This window comes from Eurosta solidaginis, chromosome 3, assembly GCF_040869045.1.
Source record: "Eurosta solidaginis isolate ZX-2024a chromosome 3, ASM4086904v1, whole genome shotgun sequence".
NCBI lineage: Eukaryota > Metazoa > Arthropoda > Insecta > Diptera > Tephritidae > Eurosta > Eurosta solidaginis.
Window position 1 is genome coordinate 223,883,670 of NC_090321.1, and position 21,170 is coordinate 223,904,839.

At 36.2% G+C, this 21,170-nt stretch overlaps 1 protein-coding gene across 6 annotated transcripts in view; it reads left to right on the top strand.

The window, feature by feature from the left end:
* Nucleotides 1-21,170, top strand: part of Ipk1 (Inositol phosphate kinase 1) — a 397,587-nt gene that overhangs the window by 367,041 nt on the left and 9,376 nt on the right. For 4 of the 6 annotated variants that reach the window (XM_067775279.1, XM_067775278.1, XM_067775281.1 and 1 more), the window contains 4 exons: nucleotides 6,660-6,760; nucleotides 15,272-15,550; nucleotides 19,817-19,875; nucleotides 20,120-20,260. In XM_067775279.1, coding sequence (XP_067631380.1) covers nucleotides 6,660-6,760; nucleotides 15,272-15,550; nucleotides 19,817-19,875; nucleotides 20,120-20,260 — 580 coding nt within the window. The remainder of the gene's footprint in view (nucleotides 1-6,659; nucleotides 6,761-15,271; nucleotides 15,551-19,816; nucleotides 19,876-20,119; nucleotides 20,261-21,170) is intronic. The other 2 variants (XM_067775283.1, XM_067775282.1) reach the window with 1 other exon arrangement.

Consider the following 21,170-nt stretch of genomic DNA (forward strand, 5'->3'; position numbering starts at 1 on the left):
CTCAGAAATTCGTGAGCCAAATCTTGTGTGCAGTAGTTGAGATGATCGCACGGACCGTGCTAGCTGAAGTCTTTCGTATAGATAGGCAGGCTCCTTAAACAACACTCATAGAATAGTGTGTGAAATGCATCTAAATTTAAGCAGATTGTCGAATGTTATATTTGTATTATTGTTACATACACATACATAATACTTACATTTTCTTACTAATAAAGTAACTAAAATGATAAATAACTTTGAATAAAATGAAAATATGAGTTTTAAGGACATTGAAAGCAAACTTGCCGATGCCAAGGTTTTTTATAATTTATATGGTATTGATAATGAACTGGAAATGTGGTACAGGGCTTGCCAAAATCAGGGATCAACAGATCTTGTATGTGTCTTCGAGAAAAGAGCATTCCATCCAAAACTAAGATAAGCACTTGAAATTCTGCTTGCAATGCCCTGCACAACCGCAACTGTGGAACGCTCCTTCAGCACTCTAAGGAGGGTGAAGACGTGGTTGAGAAAAACAATGGCAGAATCTCGCCTTAATGGTAAATAAGGTTTTTTTTTTTAAATATATTTATTGTATTTTAATTTATTTTTTTTCAAGGGTTTATGTATGCTGAGCGCTCACAGAAAATTGGTAGCGGAAAATGATACGGAGTTAAAATATCTAATTTTAGATGAATTTACAATAAATCCTCGAAGAATTATACTTACTTCGCAGGTTTTCTAATACTCAGAGAATGACTAATGCAATTTAAAATACATCTCTGTAACTAAATAAAGTATGTAGAAAAATACAATTTTGTTGAATCTGAAACTCACTTGGGGGATCACATTTCTAAAGTAATTACACCTTAAACTGACTATTAAATTAATCTATCTAATTCAACAAAATTTTGAATTGCCAAATCCTAGACATGGTAGATATTTTAGGGAGTTCTTGATAAATAAATAAAAATTTTAACGGACTGCTAGAGCTCACAGATGGGTCTATAAAGCAGGCTTCGCTTTTACCTAGACGTCGTTACCCTTTATACTTATAAATACGCTATATATAATCTGAAATTAAAAAAAAAAATGGTCCCCCCTTTGCGAAAGGCTGGATACGCCCTTGTATACAGCAGATACTTAAGAATATAGTACAACTAATGCAAATTAAGTATTACTTAAAAAATATGTTTTTAGTTTGAACTGTATAACCGATTTGGTATACGTTAAATCTAAATAAATTTGAGAAATAGATCTATTCAAGGGAGCGTTAGCGCCATAGACTGTTCTGTTAACTCCAACATGAAAAACACCAAGATTCCGTAAATTTCTGCAGGGCACATTAAAGTTAAGTAGCTTAAGTAAGCAAGGACAATCTATCCTGCATAATACTGAATATATAGAACTACATAGCAAGTACGAGCGCGGTCAGCTTAAAACGGCGTTAGATAAACTACACACACAAAGGTATATAGCCAGAACGATTATGAGACACAACAAAATTAGCAGTTAATAAGTAACCGTTCAGGAAGGCTGTTGGCGAAAAGTCTAGACCAGGGGCCCCAAAGTGAAAACTGTGACTGTGTGAGTAAAACTAAAATCATCTTAAGGCCGCGGCATAATGACATTTTTCATTTAGATGCGTTTAACAGAAGCTTATGCATTCCAATAACATCGCCACAATCAACAAAGATGTTGCGTTTGTAAATATGAAGGAACTTCAGACTTGGCAATTGAAGTTCACTTCGCATTGCCCATTCACATACAAAATTTCGCGAAGCACTGTTGTAAACATTCTCCCTATACAACAAAAATACTTGCTAACATATTTTGTGTTGTATTCATTTGTTATAATTGCAGTTTATTATGTTAGAAAAGTTACCAACGAATGGGAAAAATAATTACACTTGCAAGGTATGCCAGCACCCTTAGCCAAAGTAAATGTCTTATAGTTTGCTTGTAACAAAATTTGAGAGTTGGCTACTTTCTCATATAAGATGGCACCAGTCGCTCAATCTACCGTTCTCCATAAAAATATGTGCAATCTACTCATAATGCATAAGCGTGTGTTAAACTCATCTATATGAAAAACTGCTTATGTGTCGGGGATTTTATTGGTAGTGGTTTAGTTGTTGATGAAAAATCAATGACGTAGAACGTATGCAAATTAAGGTTGTAGCCTGTGGCTCAACCTTTTAAAAAATATTTTTTTTATTTTAGGCCTTGAGGCCGAGTTTATCCAAGTATGTATGTTGACGGTTACTCAAAAAGTAAAACTTTTTTTGCAATTTACTCTTATTTATAGGATTACAAAACTTGCTTACATTCTAATTTCATCATGTTGTGAAATACATTGGCCTTGAAATAAAGATATCAATCAAAGATATCAATTTCTTTTGGATGGAAAATTCCATCAAGACTCTAGTTAAGCTACATCTGAATAGATGCGCCAGTATTTGATCAAGTAAACAACACAGTATACTTTGTATTCTTAAAATAACAAATATGAATCATAAAACTATTTTTGGGTAGCTTGAATCATTGATTCAAGATCAAATTGTTTACCATTTGCAGCTGCAATAACAAAGAGGCGAACTTGTGCTTACTTAATAAGCGATTTCAGTTCGCAGCATGAATTGATTGGAAAGATCACTTTTGTTTACAGTTCTGGTAAGGTTTGGGTGTGGAGGCTGCCGTTAACTTGCACGCATGTTTGTTAACACGCAAAAGCTTCTTTATCTATTGCTTGAAAAAGGAAAAATTTAAACAAAATAAATTGTTAAGATTAAACCAAGAACACATGAACGTTTGTTTGCAAAATATCTTTTCGTAAATGCTGAAATACACAATAGCCTCACCGAATGTTGATTTTGCTTGTTAAGCGACTACTAAAGACGAAAGGGAATAATAGTACGTGTGAAGTGGTGCCAATAATTAGCTCACTAAATGATGACCGCTGGTCTAGACCATGAGAGATAATGACGAACCAACTGCATAGTATATAAGTAGCGCAATTTAAGAATTTAAGAATATTTGGGTATTTATTAGACCGTTCAGTAATCGAACCGATAACATATAAATCAAGTAATCGCCGAGCGTGTTTGGTAGTAAATAAATAAGCAAACATTTAAGTAAAGTTTTTGTTTGCGTCCTCATAACGAAATCTGAAAATATCGACACCCATTTCCAATAGTATGCAATATCTTGTATTGCCACTTTTTTAAGTGTCGTGCTAGCTAGTGGTCACCGATACATATATTAAACATAAATATACTCAATGTTTCTTAAAGATCTCTAAACTATCCGTTTTTAGTATCTCGTCTCCACTGGAAATCGTTTGACATTTATTTGCTATTTTTGAATTTTATGCAACATCATTGGAGTAAAAGTAATACACTTTTTCAATTTCCTCTAAATTGTTAGCCATCAAACGGTAATGGGACCACATTGCCAGTAAGTAGTAACAATTTTACTTTACATATTTGCATTTTTTATTGTTGTATTCCGCTTGCTTGTTTGTCACCGCCACACCGCTTTAGCTATCATTTTTGACATTCATTGCATTGCATTTTGGCTATAACTTCCGCTTACATAAGTGTGAGCATTCCATTTTTCGCTTTCTTGTTGTATGAGAATGAAAACGATCATAAAATTCGTATATGCACCCAGCGCATATACCATCACAGTGTCTGGATTATACGAACTGGAAGTAGTAGTTGTAAAGTCGAGAGTGTGAACAATTTCCTGTAGCATATTGAATCTTCTTCATCTCTCCGCTAACGAACTCTTCACAGCAGTCTAAATTTCATAAGATATCTTATACATATTTAATAAAGTATGGGGTATGCCTGTAGATGTCATTTGGTTTTGCTCAGCATCCATTCCATCTATTTCCAGCTGAAGTATTAAGCATTTTAATACCTCCGAACTGAACAATGACTTGTAGCAGATGGCTGTGAGTAAGGCAAGCTGTGAGAGAGTGGTTGGCTTATGATTTTGATGCGACTTAGTGGAATAGAAAGAAATGCGCTGGCGTTTATGTAGCTGAAGGGGTTATATGCGGTTACAACGCAATAATTCATTATCGATAAAACTGTTGTTGTACATTGTGTTGCCATGTTATGCTGCCTCCTTTATGAATTGGTGACCATAAAACAAATTCGTCCATATTGTGCAATATTTTAAAAAAATGCCTAATTCTTTAACCTCTAGCCTGTAGTCAATCACCTTTTGCTAAGGCTTTTAATATCGATCCCGAAAAATTCAGTACTTGGATCAAGACACACGGTAAAAATGCAATGATTTTTTCTCCAACCATGAGGAAATCAGGAATTTGCCTTCGGGGTAAGCATGTGTTAGTTCTTATGCTTTGGCCCCGGTGGGAACAGCGCTATTGATGGGAATGAATTTACTGATGAGATACTCATGAAACGTTCCGAAAGGGATGTAAACGAGGTGGACAGCGCCGCGCGAATACCGCTGGGTTATCTGCTGATAGTAATCTAGGTATAAACTATAAGGGCAAGTAACTAGCTGTGGAGCAACCTGGATGATTGCGAATACCCTAACATTTTGCTCATGCTTGCATAGGAAAGGAATGAGATTCCTTCTCAGGCCATACAAATCAGCATTGTTACTACTTACTTACGGATGTATTTAAAGATCATTCCGCTAATGCACCGATGCTTCCACAGCAGTGTATACTAACAATCTCCTTATACAGGGATGAAGAGGGAGGGTGGGGGGAAGTAGTCGGTTCTTCTGCCGAAGTCTAGGACTACAGACAAAACTTACTCGGATTTCTTTGAGCACATTTTTTCAACAGTCTGGTAGGGAAGAAAACTCTTTCGCAAATTGCTTGATGAAGACTAACTGGAAGTAACGGAAAAGAAAGGTGAAGATAGGGAAAGAAGAGAGAGGAAAAGAAAAGAAAAAGTAATAAAAGGTAAAAAATTAAAGGAAGTGAAATGAAAAGAAACGAAGGAAAAATAAAATAAGTAAGGAAAGGGAAGTAGTTAAGCGGAATGAAACAAAACTGGACCAAACTCGACTCTGGGACAGAAAGTCCAAAGCCCTGAAGTGACAGCGAAGCCCTAGCCAAAATCCGAAACCTAGAGTGATACCAAACCAGGATCCAAATTGAGAACTGAACTCATACAGAAGCCAGAACCGAAACCGAATCCATAACAAATCCGTGATCGAAACCTAGATCTAAATTGGACCAAACTGAGCACTTAAACCCGAATCTAAAGGAAAAATAAGCCAAACTGGATCCAAAAGTTATACCGTAACCGGAACCAAAGCTTAAGCTGAACCCGAAACCAATACGAAGCCAGAACGGAGAAATAGAATACGAAACTGATACTGAAGATGGCATCAAAATAAAAATCGTTACCCTTTAAAATGAGAATTTCTTTCTCAGTCGGACGCGAAACTAAATCTTGAGCGAAAGCTGCATATCAGACTGCATCATCATTAAATGGCGCTTAACTGCCTAAGCAACCTATTCCTGTTTCGTGAAAACTGACGCCAATTGGAAGTAGCAAGTTAGATCAAGCCTTCCTCCAAATGTCTCTCCCAAGTGTCCCCCTTCCTCTGTTTTAAAACTGCATCTTCGAATGAAACCTTTTACGTTTACACCCATCGCATTACATGACCTAGTCAGAGATGCCTTTAAGCTTTTGTTCACTGCAATATCTTCATTTATGCGTAAGGCTCATACAGCTTATCATTATACCTCCTTCGATACTCTCCGCATTTTCTCTCGAACACTCAAAGAGCCATCTCATCTTCTCTCGACACCGTAGATAATTCCGAGCCATACATCGACACAGATATGATTGAGAGGGTGATTTTTGTTCGTCGAGAGAGAAATTTACTTTTCAATTGCCTACTCAGTCCAAAGAAGCATAGCTGACTTGAATTTTGAAGACTGGGTACTCACGCTTCCAGAAATATCCTTTCATCCTGTCGAATTTCCCTGCATCAAGATCTGTATTTAGAATGTAGTCATTTCGATTAGCGGGCTATTGTATATTACTGTTTTGACCAAATAACTTCGCACAACCTTTTTGGTATCGTTTTTAGTGCACGTTACTAGCTGCCTTGTTTTCATTTAAACCAGACAAAGCAAGGTCATCTGTTCTATTTTATAACTAAGCGTTTCAGCTAATTTATCAGTCAAGCTAAGTCCGGGGACAAAGTCATATCTATCTCATTATATTGCTTTTTAATGGAAGGATTTTTTATGAAAGCTCTCCCGGCTAGTTTAAGAAGAAAGCAGTATGCTGTGGTAAAGAATATACTCTTGTTCTCTCAAAAATATTCGGTATCCCACATTTGGTACCCAAATCGCAACCAATTGTGTTTCAAACAACTCGAATCGCTATAAAACACTTTACCACTATTTACTATTTGTCACCATAAATTTCTGCATTTTTAGCTATTAGAATTTGTTTTTTTATATTTTTTCATTTATTGCTTTACCTCTCATTTCAATTTTTATGTTTCTTTTACTGCTACTTTCGGTTTGTGATGACTTCCTACCCCGTATGCTGCAACATCTTCCGGTATGCTATTAAACCATTTTGGCTTTGGCTTTTGTGACGCTGCCGCTGCTGCTGTTGGTGCTACTGCTGTTGTTGTTGGCTGTGTGTACTCTTTGCCTGTTTTTGCAGCTCATCGTCGGGATAAAGAATTTTGTGGGGAATTCGGTTTGTTGCTGCCAGATGCTACTCGCTTACCAATAGCATTCGATATTTTACTTTCCAATTTGCAGGTGAGTTTGGCAGTATTGCCATTAGATGAATTATGACGGTGTTCAGGTGTGCTCTTGTTATTGCTGCTGCATGAAATTATTCGCATACCATACTCAATACTGCATCCGTACTTGTGTTTATACAGGGTGTTTTATAAGTTAAGGATTGAGTAAATTTATGTTGGAAAAAAATTGCTTTTTAAAAAATAGGTTTTTTTAATTCTCCTACGCGGTTCTATGCTTCACACCTTCATCAAGGAGGCTGATTTACTCCATACTGCCGTCTATAAATAGGAAGAAGGCAGTAAAGTTCACTAACTGCCTTTTAACAAATTTTATGCCAGTAAATTTCTGCGACACCAATTTACTCATTAACTTACAAATTAAACATTAGAAGCTCAAATTTAAAGATAAAACAAGATTTAAAATTTGTTTTATATTTGGAGTATCTTAAATTTCCTAACCAAGAAAGCAGTAAATAAATATTTCAAGCAGTATTAAATAAATATGACAGCATACAATCTCTGAAAATTGCTTGTACATGAAAATGTTATAATTTAAAATTTAAAATAATTTATAATGACGTTGAATTTTATCGTCTATTCATTTATTACATTCGTTAATTTTATTGTATTTTTATTATGAAGGGAAAACTAAAATGTGAGTACGTCAAACTCATTCAAAATTTCGAATGTAAAAACAGGCGCGGAGGGGGGGGGGGGGGGAAATAGGGGACAAAGGCTTGTCAAGCGATTGTGGCTCATAGTAGAACGTAAACAAATTTTCACGCGAGACAATAGACTAAAAGAACGCTCCCCTTCAGCCACACTGACTGGAAGTGTGCAAAATATTCCTAATGCTATGCAGATGTTCTTCAAGTAATGAAATTTCTTCAGAAGTTGAAATGGTGGCAGCGAATCACATCCCAAATTTGCTAAGTGGATAGCTTTGCGATGAATGATTTCATCTATTAGATCCGTAGAAATATCGATACCATAAATCGTGCAGAATGCCGCTGCTTTTTCTCTGAGATCTTCTTCCGTCAGATCCTGATACTTCCACAAAATACTAAATTTAATCGCAATGTCATTTGCGGCTTCGAAACGTCTTGTCATGTTACCAATCAAGCAGTCCAAAAGAACGTAAAAAACTTGCTGTTTAAATTGAGTTTTGAAATCACACTCAGGTGATTCGCCAGGTAATTCATCGAACTGGTGCTTTCTTATCTTCCTTCTTTTCTCTGCGAAGGTATTCACAACTCCTATACTCCCTGCCAGAACCTTACATTCTTGAAGTATGTTCGACCATTGATCCCTGAACTTCTTAAACTCATCAATCAGGCTACGTATATTTTCTATTTCCAGGTTCAGTGTGGCATTTCTAGCTTGCAGTACCAGATTTCGATGGTTGATTACCGTCAACACTTTGAGCCAAATGGAGGCTAAGAGGATACACTCAAATTTCCCCATGTATGCTTCAATACCTTCCAAATCCGTTACTGTTTCTGAACTCAGATTCAAAAGCTTGATTTCATCAATAGCTTTCTTGGGGAATGTGAGTTGCGAAAGGTTTCACACTATCCACACGAGCAGATGTTTGTGACATGCTGTGCAAGGAGCAGTTCGTTTTTTCCTTGAGAATTTCCCATCTCTGAGGGCTTGCGCTAAAGATATTATACAATTTCTGCGTAATACCGAAAAATGTGATGACTTATGCACAACATTCAGCAGCTTGCACTCCACATAAATTTAAACTACGACAAGCACAAGGTGCAAATATTGCCAGGGAGTTATCTCTCAGGATATGACTCTGTGCTCCTTTGTAATGACCGCTCATATTACAGCCATTATCATACCCTTGCCCACGGCAGTCATCCAATGGAATATTGTGCTTTTTTAGAGTGCTGCGAATCAGCTTAGCGATAGCTTCTCCTGTTTTTGCGTTACAATCGACAAACTCTAAGAAGCGTTCTTAGATATTCCATTTTCCGGAGTCCCTGTATAATAAAACATAACGCAATATAAAAACAGTCTGCTCAATATGCTCCGAATCAGGGGTCGCATCCACTATTACTGTGTAATACTTGACTTTCTCTCGCCTTCTATCTTTCTAATTACTTGACTTGCACAGATTTCTATGAACTCATTTTGTATTGAACGGCGGTGACGGCAGAGCAGACGGTAGCGGCAGCAGAATAGACGGCAGTGGCAGTAGCAAAAACGTCGTGAACGGCAAGTGTTGAATTGAATTCAACCAAAATATCAGTAGTAGACGCAGTTGGAACGGCAGTGGCGGCAGTATGAACGGCGGTGACGGTAGTGGCGGCAGCAAAAGCATCGTGAACGGCAGGTATTGAATTGAATTCAACCAAAACTTCGGTAGTAAAGACAGTTGGAACGACAGTGGCGGCTGTATGAACGGCGGTGACGGTAGTGCCGGCAGAGCAGACGGTAGCGGCAGCAGAATAGACGGCAGCAAAAACATCGTGAACGGCAAGTGTTGAATTGAATTCAAGCAAAATATTAGTAGACGCAGTTGGAACGGCAGTATGAACGGCGGTGACGGCAGTGGCGGCAGAGCAGACGGTAGCGGCAGCAGAATAGACGGCAGTGGCGGCAGTAGAATCAATAAAAACGGCAGCGTTTATCTCAATCATTTCGTCCGGAATGTTCTCCAATATATTTGTGTTCGGAGTGGTATTCATCGTATTTGCGGAGCTATTTTCTCTCACGCCAACTATATTTTGCAGTAATCTGCGTAATTGTATAATGTTGGCAGTAAGAGGGAAATCCACATTATTTTCAGTTAAAACTTTGATAATGCCTTCTCGAGCATCCATTTTACAAAATAGTTGTTTATAATAGTGCGCGAGGCTCGTACCCCACACCTGAGATGTAAGTTCTACCTTCGATGGTTAATAAAACAGCAGAAACGTCCGGATTAACTATCTTAATACTTTATTCTTCAGTCGTCAATCCAATAATGAACCGGAAGTCCACCATCTTCTCGTTTCTTACTTTACAATGATGTATTTTTGCGTATTCTATTAATTAGTTGACATGGTTGCATTTATGATCTTACAATTCCATCAAACAGTTTTCCACTTTTCCTACTTTCACACCACCCTGTATATACTTTGTGCTAGTAGTAGTTTGTGTAGGTGCTAAATTCATTCACTATGTGGATATTGGTTATAAATACGACTTTTTGATAACTTTTGTTGCTTTTTAGCTGCAGTCGTTTTGTTTTTTCTACCTGCTTATACTAAAATAACAACAATTTCGGCTCCTTTATTGCGCCATTGATGCATGCTTGGTCATGCAACAGCGGCAATAAATCATCGATGTGGTTTTTGTCTTTTTAAAAGCAGTAAACAAAATATAGTAAAAATTGGGAGCAAAAACAGCAATAAAACTTAAAAGGAAAGATTTTTACACAAAAATTTATCGCTAACTCGGTTTAGAAGAATTTCTATATATGTTTCTTTTTTTTATTTGCATCGAGTGTTTTACTAGAATTTTATTAGTATTTCATTCAGTAAGCTGGCTCCTACCTCAAAAAAATTTGGAATATTTTCGAGAAAATAAAAAATAAGCGATAGCACAGGTGCACAACAAAGTCTTTATGGAGTATTTACAGAAAGGTTTGAAAGGATATACACCTAACATACATATATGTATAAATATTACTTTGTTTGAGTTACCTTAATGGCACATTATGATTTTTTTTTAAATGCTGGTCTTACAAAGAGCTTTAAGAGGTCACTTTCCACAAAGTTCAAACGAAAACCATCTTTTATCTATAAAATTTTACCTTCTACCGATTACGGTACTAAAATTTCCAAGAGGTTGAATTATTCTGTGGCTGATCAAGTAATTTCAGTGGGGTGACATAAAGTCAACGGCCATAACATCAGTTGACCTTATGCCAACTTCAAATTGTAACAAGGTCAATTAGTCTTATGACCACTTAAAATGGCCATAAGGTACATTTATGTGAGTTGACTTTATGACCATTTCATTATAGCAGAGTGGTCATAATGTCAATATCGGTGACAATATAACTATTTGAAATTTGATATTGGCATCATTTTTTTTTTTTTTTTTTTTTATATTCTCACTTATTGTTGGGACCCAAAGGGATGTTGTTGTGAGCCAATAGTGTGTAAATAGAGTTACTGCATGAGCGTCCTTCCTCAACGAACCAATTCTTACTTTGAGCATTCAATAGTATTAAAGCATTTAAATGCCTTACTGACTCTGTACGTTGTGGATACCCAGGTAAGAATGTATCCCTATTCAACCCTGCATGATGTGGCCCCAAATGCGAGTAGGATAATGTTCCAAAAGTAACAAAAAAAGGTTATAAAGAGCCCATTACATCTTCTTGTTTCAAGCACGTTTAAAAGACTTATTTGACGGCCACATTCGCATTAGGTGTAATACATCGGCGCTGTCTGCAACCCAACGTGCTTACCTCAAGGGCGGCTAAACCAAAACTTCGCCACATTAAGTGATCACAAGGTGAAATCAAATAGTTTACCCTGGCTCCATTCTACAACATAGAGGGAGCCGTAGGTTATGCGGTTCAAAACGATACACGTTAAGCTGGGACCTAGCGAGGTTGCCGCACAATGAAATGCGGTGATTTGTTACAAATCCGCAACTCAAGCGTATTTGTATCTGGTCATCCCTGATGTGTATATTGGCTTAGGGGTATCACTCAGGAAGCTCAATGAAAGGGTGGATATCCCTAAACCCTGCGTGAACTCCTTAAAGACAGAGCTACTGCTCTTCGCAAATGGTACTAAGTTATAATTTGAATTTTTTTTGTTGGCCAAGAGCTAATTCTTTCTGGTGGTGTAAAATATCTAAGAGTGCTTCTCAAGCTGAAGAATATATAGAGCATAGAGTTGAATGGGATTACTTTGACCGAACCTTAGCTTTTTTTTCAAGGAAATGACATCTCATGGTGCCCTTAGGCTTTCCGAGCTGTAATTCAAGAACCAGGGTACAAACGCACACCCGAATTTTTCTCAATGCCAATGAGTCCTATGGAACGGAAAATCTTATATTGAAGTTTTGTTATTTCAGGGGCGCATGAACCGATTTCGCAGGTACTGTTCGACTGTCCATTCCTGAAGTTTCACAGTAAACCCTTTTTACAGAGCCTTCTTGAGTTCATGTTAAATGAGATATGCTAATATGGCATCTCTTGGTTTCTCAACAAAAATATTTCTAAGTGAGGTTACCACCATATTCTTTTATATTTACTTCCTCAGATTTGTACAACCTTGCAACCCATTTGAAATAAAAAACAAGTAAAGAAGGCTAAGTTCGGGTGTAACCGAATATTACATACTCAGCTGCCAAATTACAGCTTGCAAAACTTTTTAATTACCTTCTTTTAAAAATGGGCGGTGCCATGCCCATTGTCCAAAATTTTACTAATTTTCTTTTCTGCGTCATAAGGTCAACCCACCTACTAAGTGGCATCGCTTTAACCGTCTTTGGTAATGTAGTACCCGCACTTTTTCAGATTTTCGAAGTTTTCGATATCGAAAAAGTGGACGTGGTTTTAGTCCGAATTCGTTCATTTTACATAGCGATCTGAGATGAGTGCCAAATACCAAATTTCATTAAGATACCTCAAAATTTACTCAAGGTATCGTACGGACAGACGCACGGACGGACATGGCTAAATGAATTTCTTTTTTCGCCCAGATCATTTTGATATATAGAAGTCTATATATATCTCGATTAGTTTATGCCGTTACGGGGTACCGTTATGCGAACAAAATTAATATACTCTGTGAGTTCTGCTCAGCTGATTTTTTATTTCAAATCTAACTCCGCAATTCCCATTTTATATATTCAGTTAAACGTGAATGGAATTTATGAATACCCTTCTTCCTTCTTTAGCAAATGCTTTATTGTTTTTATACTCAGTTGAGCAGAGCTCACAGAGTATATTAACTTTGATTGGATAACGGTTGGTTGTACAGGTATAAAGGAATCGAGATAGATATAGACTTCCATATATCAAAATCATCAGTATAGAAAAAAAATTTGATTGAGCCATGTCTGTCCGTCCGTCCGTTCGTCTGTCCGTTAACACGATAACTTGAGTAAATTTTGGGGTATCTTGATGAAATTTGGTATGCAGGTTCCTGGGCACTCATCTCAGATCGCTATTTAAAATGAACGATATCGGAATATAACCACGCCCACTTTTTCGATATCGAAAATTTCGAAAAATCGAAAAAGTTCGATAATTCACAACCAAAGACGGATAAAGCGATGAAACTTGGCAGGTGAGTTGAACTTATGACGCAAAATACAAAATTAGTAAAGATTTGGACAATGGGCGTGGCACCGCCCACTTTTAAAAGAAAAAATTTAGAAGTTTTGCAAGCTGTAATTTGGCAGTCGTTGAAGATATCATGATTAAATTTGGCAGAAACGTTACTCCTATTACTATATCTATGCTTAATAAAAATTTGCAAAATCGGAGAACGACCATGCCCACTTTAAAAAAAAAATTTTTTAAGTCAAACTAAAAAAAAAAAAGTTAATATCTTCACAGTATATAAGTAAATTATGTCAATATTCAACTCCAGTAATGATATGGTGCAGCAAAATACAAAAATAATCATTTAATTTGTCTAGGATACTTTTAATGCCATAAGTCGAACAAAAATTTACCAATCCTTGTGAAATTTGGTAGGGGCATAACTTCTATGAAGAAAACAACTTTCTGTTAAAATGGACGAAATCGGTTGAAGCCACGCCCAGTGTTTATACACAGTCGACCTTCTGTCCTTCCGCTCGGCCGTTAACACGATAACTTGAGCAAAAATCGATATATCTTTACTAAACTCAGTTCACGTACTTATCTGAACTCACTATTGGTAAAAAAAATGGCCGAAATCCGACTATGACCACACCCACTTTTTCGATATCGAAAATTAGGAAAAATTAAAAAAATGCCATAATTCTATACCAAATACGAAAAAAGGGATGAACATGGTAATTGGGTTGGTTTATTGATGCAAAATATAACTTTAGAAAAACTTTGTAAAATGGGTGTGACACCTACCATATTAAGTAGAAGAAAATGAAAAAGTTCTGCAGGGCGAAATCAAGAGCCCTTGGAATATTGGCAGGAATACTGTTCGTGGTATTACTTATATAAATAAATTAGCGGTACCCGATAGATGATGTTCTGTGTCTCCCTGGTCCACATTTTGGTCGATATCTCGAAAACGCCTTCACCTATACAACTACCACCACTCCTTTTTAAAACCTTCATTAATACCTTTAATTTGATACCCATATCGTACAAACACATTATAGAGTCACCCCATGTCCACCTTTATAACGATATCCGAAAAGGCGTCCACCTATAGAACTAAGGCCCACTCCCTTTTAAAATACTCATTAACACCTTTCATTTGATACCCATGTCGTACAAACAAATTCTAGAGACACCCCTGGTCCACCTTTATGGCGATATCTCCAAAAGGCGCCCACCTATAGAACTAAGGCCCACGCCCTTTTAAAATACTCATTAACACCTTTCATTTGATACCCATATTGTACCAACAAATTCTAGAGACACCCCTGGTCCACCTTTATGGCGATATCTCGAAAAGGCGTCCGCCTATAGAACTAAGGCCCACTCCCTTTTAAAATACTCATTAACACCTTTCATTTGATATCCATATCGTAAAGTCACCCCTGGCCGACCTTTATGGCGATATCTGTAAAAGGCGTCCACCCATAGAACTAAGGCCCACTCCGTTTTAAAATATTCATTAACACCTTTCATTTGATACCCATATTGTACCAACAAATTCTAGAGACACCCCTGGTCCACCTTAATGGCGATATCTCGAAAAGGCGTCCACCTATAGAACTAAGGCCCACTCCCTTTTAAAATACTCATTAACACCTTTCATTTGGTATCCATATCGTAAAGTCACCCCTGGCCGACCTTTATAGCGATATCTGTAAAAGGCGTCCACCCATAGAACTAAGGCCCACTCCCTTTTAAAATACTCATTAACACCTTTCATTTGATACCCATATTGTACCAACAAATTCTAGAGACACCCCTGGTCCACCTTAATGGCGATATCTCGAAAAGGCGTCCACCTATAGAACTAAGGCCCACTCCCTTTTAAAATACTCTTTAATACCTTCCATTTGAAACCCATGTCATACAAACACATTCCAGGGTTACCCTAGGTTCATTTTCCTACATGGTGATTTTCCCTTATGTTGTCTCCATAGCTCTCAACTAAGTATGTACTGTTCGGTTACACCCGAACTTAGCCTTCCTTACTTGTTTTTTTTTTTTCAATTTGTTATTGTGCATTTCACTGCAGTTGCAAAAATCTCCGATAATTAACAATCGCTTATTTACATATTTTTCATGGCATATAAAAATGGAAAACAAAAACAAAAAATATCAACAAATCGACCATATGAAAATTACGTTACTTAAAACAAATAAAAACTCCAATCAAAGGCGGAATTAATTGGCGACACATATGCCATCGAAATAAAGCCGAAACAAGGTTGGCTACTGCCGTCTGATATTATCAAAGACTTTCTCAACCAGAAGAAGCCAACAGATGCCAGCATAAAAATGCACGAGACAGCAAAAGATGCAGCCTTAGAAGTCCACACAGTAGCAGCTACTGCTGCTGCTGATGAGAAGAATGAGGAGTGTAAAGAAAGGGGAGAAGTGATAGTAAAAAACAGTCATGTAAAAAGATGTCGCTACTGTGCAAAGCAACTTTTAAAGGTAAGCATGTGAGTGTTTGTATCTTAAATGCATGAAAAAAATGTTTTAAAAAAATTTAGATACTTCCTTTATATAAATAGACCTCATCAGCGTAAAAGATTTGAAAATTTTGATTTGGAAATTTTAGAAATAGCAATAGAAAATAATTTTTGAGACGTGGAACAAAATTGTGGCCTTTTTTTATGTCTCGTTGGTTACAAAACATTTAATGTAGGATGCTACCGCAACCTGTATAAATTTCAATAGCAGTAATTATTGTTTAAAATTGCCATTGCTAAACATCTCAATCAAAACTAATCAAGACTCTCTTCGTTTAAGAAAAGCTTAAGTCGATACGTAAAACTTTTTTGTTTTAATTTTAAACTTTTCATCAAAAATCATATTTGTCCAATGTCTGGACTAAAATTAAAATCCATATATCTTAGAAATTGCGTAAAATTATTTAGTGGTTTTAAAATTAGTATAAACAAGTAAGGAAGGGTAAGTTCCGGTGTAACCGAACATTACATACTCAACTGAGAGCTTAGATGCGTTGGTTTCTTATATGATTTATAAGTGGTTTTTAATTACATATCACATACGTTTGGGAAATATCGACCAAATTGTAGACCAAGGGTGACGTTTTTTGGAATGTAGGAAAATGAACCTCGGGTAAATCTGGAATGTGTTTGTATGACATGGGTATCAAATGGTAGGTATTAAAGAGTATTTTAAAAGGGACTGGGACGTAGTTCTATAGGTGGACACCTTTTCGAGATATAGCCATAAAGGTGGACCAGGTGTGACTCTAGAATCTGTTTGTATGACATGGGTATCAAATGGAAGGTATTAAAGAGTATTTTAAAAGGGACTGGGACGTAGTTCTATAGGTGGACACCTTTTCGAGATATAGCCATGAAGGTGGACCAGGGGTGACTTTAGAATGTGTTTGTACGATATTGGTATCAAATAAAAGGTGTTAATGAGTATTCTAAAAGGGACTGGGCCTTAGTTCTATAAGTGGAAGCCTTTTCGAGATATCGCGATAAAGTTTGCCCAGGGGTGACTCTAGAATGTGTTTGTACGATATGGGTATCAAATTAAAGGTATTAAAAAAGGCGTTTAAAAGGGAGTGACCTAGTTGTATATGTGAAGGCGTTTTCGAGATATCGACGAAAATGTGGACCAGGTGACCCAGGACATCGTCTGTCGGGTACCGCTAATTTATTTATATATGTAATACCACGAACAGTATTCCTGTTATGATTGCAAGTGCTTCTGATTTCGCCCTGCAGAACTTTTTCATTTTCTTCTACTTAATATGGTAGTTGTCACACCTATTATACAAAGTTGTTTCTAAAGTTTTATTTTGCGTCAAAAAACGAATCTAATCATGTTTCATCCCTTCTTTCGTATTTGGTATAGAATTTTTTCATTTTTCGAAATTTTCGATATCGAAAAAGTCATAGTCTGATTTCGTCCATTTTTATTACCATGATAAAATGAGTTCAGATAAGTACGTGAACTAAGTTTAGTAAAGATATACCGATTTTTGCTCAAGTTATCTTGCTAACGGCCGAGCGGAAGGACAGAAGGTCGACTGTGTATAAACACTGGGCGTGGCTTCAACCGATTTCGTCCATTTTAACAGAAAGTTGTTATCTTCATAGAAGTTATGCCCCTACCAAATTTCACAAGGATTGGTAAATTTTTCCTCGACTTATGGCATTAAAAGCATTCTAGACAAATTAAATGAAAAAGGGCGGAGCCACGTCCTTTCTTTTCTTTTTGTATTTTTTTGCACCATATCATTACTGGAGTTGAATATTGACACAATTTTTTTACATACTGTAAAGATATTCAATTTTTTGTTAATATTTGACTTTTAATTTCCTTTTTTTTAATTGGCGTGTTCGTCATCCGATTTTGTTAATTTTTATTAAGAACACATGTAGTAATAGGTGTAACGGTCCTGCCGAATTTCATAACGATATCTTCAACGACTGCCAAATTACAGCTTGCAAAACTTTTAAATTAACTTCTTTTAAAAGTTGGCGGTGCCACGCCTATTGTCCAAAATTTTGCTAAATTTGTATATTGCGTCGTAAGGTCAACGCACCTACCAAGTTTCATCGCTTTGTCCGTCTTTGGTAACGAATTATCGCACTCTTTCGGTTTTTCGAAATTTTAGATATCGAAAAAGTGGGCGTGGTTATAGTCCGATTTCTTTCATTTTAAATAGAGACCTGAGATGAGTGCCGAGGAACTTACATACCAAATTTCATGAAAATACCTTAAAATTTACTCCAGTTATCGTGTTACCGGACAGATCGACGGGCGGATGGACGGACGGACATGGCTAAATGAATTTCTTCTTTAGCCCAGATCATTTTGATATATAGAAATCTATATCTATCTCGATTAGTTTATGCCGTTACGGGGTACCGTTATGCGAACAGAAATAATATACTCTGTTAGCTCTGTTCAGCTTAGTATAAAAATACCAATAAACTTTGCTAGGTTAAAAAAATAAACTAAAATTTTTTGCTGTGTAACTAATTTTCCAAATATTTCCTTACGCCATCTAGCGTATTTTTTTAGTCGGTGTTGTAGGTTCTGAAATACTCTCAAAATTTGCAGGTTATAAGGAAATGCAGAATGTAAACAAAAGCGCAATCCGTGTAAGTGGTATCCTACATGGGGGAATATACAATGTATGTAAATGTATGCGTTGTGTGTGGGATTGTTTTGGTGTGGGGAGGAATACAGAATGTGGTAGAGTTTATAGATATGAGCAAAATCAAGCAAGGAAAGGAGAGGAGAGGAGTGGAGAGGAGAGGAGAGGAGCTGATGTTGCTTTTACCGGGAGTTGAAACCAAGACCTTCGGTGGGGTAGGCGGAGCACTTTACCATTAAACGCCAGTCGCCTATCCATACAAAAATGTATAAATCCAAATTTATCGCCTCTTTATCGGTTTGCTATCGAAGTGTCATCGATAAAGAATCGGAAATTTTTCGATAGTAAATCGCCAACTTTTCAAAAACAAATCGAAAAATTTTCAATAACACAATTCGAAAATGTTACCGATAGGTTATCGATATGTTACTAAAAATTTCTCGAATTGTTTTCGAAAATCTATCGATTCTTTATCAAAGAGTTATCGGTTATTTATCGAAAGGTAACTGTTACATTACCAAAAGGTATTAATCATAAGTTATAGATTTGTTATCGGATAGTTAAGTGCTATCAAAAAGTTGTAGATTTGTTATCGGCAAGCTATCAATTTCTTAACGATTTGTTAATCGAAAAGTTGTCGATTTGCTATCGAAAAGAGGTGTATTTTTTATCATCGTGTTACTTGGTAACAATGTTTAAACTTCCTCTGTCCTGGTTAAATTTTAGCTCCTGGGCTAGCTTGAGTCAATTTAAAAACATAAGTTTTCTAGACGTACTCCCGTATGTTTACGCATCGAACTTTACGATTACTTGGTACTCACGTCTTTCTTTTATACTGCATGCTGCAGTGCCACCAAGTTCTGAACAGTTTTTTAAGTTTTATGTATCTATCTTACCGGAGATTTGCTCAGAAGTTTCAAGAATGCAGCATTCTATCGCAGAAATTTTATAAGTTTCTAAATGTGTTGATCTATGCGTCACATATCGGAATTTCTTTTCCTTCACTTCTCAATAGAAAATTACTTAAAAATCGCTACTATTGCGTCCAAAATAGGCAGACACTCAAAATTGTTACTCAATATAAAGCAAGTAATATAAATCAGCAATGAAAGAACGAATTGCATAAAAGTAGAATAAGAATAATGCATAATAATATTATACTTCTCTTCACACACAATACCAGCATACCGCAGCAATGTCGACAAACAATTCCGTTATTTCACGAATCCTCTTCTTTTTTTCATTTCGCGCAATTGCTCAACACAGCCATTGGCTGCCACGTGGTATGAGTAACATTTTGTGCTGTCATCACTCATTCGCCTCCGGCATTGCACGTTTATTATTTATACTGCGTTTGTTTGTTGGTGTAGCGCACGAATTTTCATTGAATATGCAGTGTTTTATTGCGCTGCCAAAAGCGATTTTGCTGAGCTGCGCTGCTATAAAGTATTTCTTATGCAAATTCAGTCTTTGAACCGCAAATAAATTCCTGTTCTATTTGTTTTTTTTCTTGTTTTTATCTTCCTGTTGCATCGTTTTGTTCAACTTTTATTTGCGTTCCTGTTTTATTTCATTTATTAAATTTATTTTTATTTTTATTTGTGACGCAGCTGCAGGCAGGTAAAATCAACAGGCGAAGTTCTTATTGCCCGCTGGCAATGTTTTCCGGGTAAGTTGTGCGCCATCTGCTGGCATTTTTTCTTCACTTTTTTGTTTGCTTAAAGTTTCTGATTTCTAAAAACAAAATTTATGAAATAAATATGCACGCACATAAGCGGCTTTTGATTGCTAAATTATGTTGAAAAGTTTTATTTTCGCAAGCAAATATTTTGTTATACTTCATTATAATAAGTAATTTGGTATTACATTTTTTCTTTCTTATTTTGAAGTATTTGTTTTTGATATATTAATAGAATTCCTTCGGAAATGTTGGCTGCAATCGGTGCGCTGTTGCAATGCCCACAAAATAATTTGCGCATATTTCGTAATGGAATATTAGTTTATGATGGAGAAATATATGCGTATGAAGAGTTGATTGAAAATCTATTTCCCGGGTAAGTGGTTGTACAAAATAGACAAAAATACTCCTAAGTGGGATTGCCACTTAGAATTACCATATAATCTTATTATTTTTTAATTTATTCGATATTTGGGGAACAATTTAAACAACGTAACATCAGGACGGACAAGGCGACAAATGTTTCGATTATACTATATAAATTTCTTCAAACCCTTTTCTCCCAGTAGTGAGATTTGAATTATTATTTTTTATTCCTTTGTATGTCCACTACTATTATGGAAGGAACTTGTATCATAGGAGACAAGTTTGTTTCAGAAAAATGCCTTGTATATATAACAAGCTTTACCAGGCGCACGTTGTAACGCCCGAGATCGAATGGATGTTGCGTTATTTTTTCTGTTTTGTTTGTTGATAATTTAATTTATTGTTCTGTAAATTGAATTGAATTTTGTACGCATATTTGGTGAAATTTTCTGTTAAAACATTTTATTCTTGTATCTTATTGTATCTTATTTTATATTATTGTATTGCTTTTACCGCTGATGATTGTTGCTTTGATTACATTCCGAAGAAGCATGACTGGTGAGCCAATTTTCAAAGTTGATATATGCATAGGCATTCCTTTTGGTTTTAAGGAGTATAGAAATTCATTTGGATAATTCACAATTTTATCTTCATCTATAACTGTGTCGATCGATTTATATTTCGTCACTTCACCAGGAAATTGATTTTGAAAGCGATCATTGATTTTGTTAACATGATCATTCTTGGGAGCTAAGATAGTTCTTTCGCATAGCCAAAAAACAAAAACATTTAAATTTAAAATTCTTAATTCTGAAATATGAAAAACTTTCGTCTTGATCGAAGGAACCTCGAGCCAAAATTTGGTGATGATCGTAGTATAGCAAACACGTTTTCATAGGGAACACACACACAGAATTTGA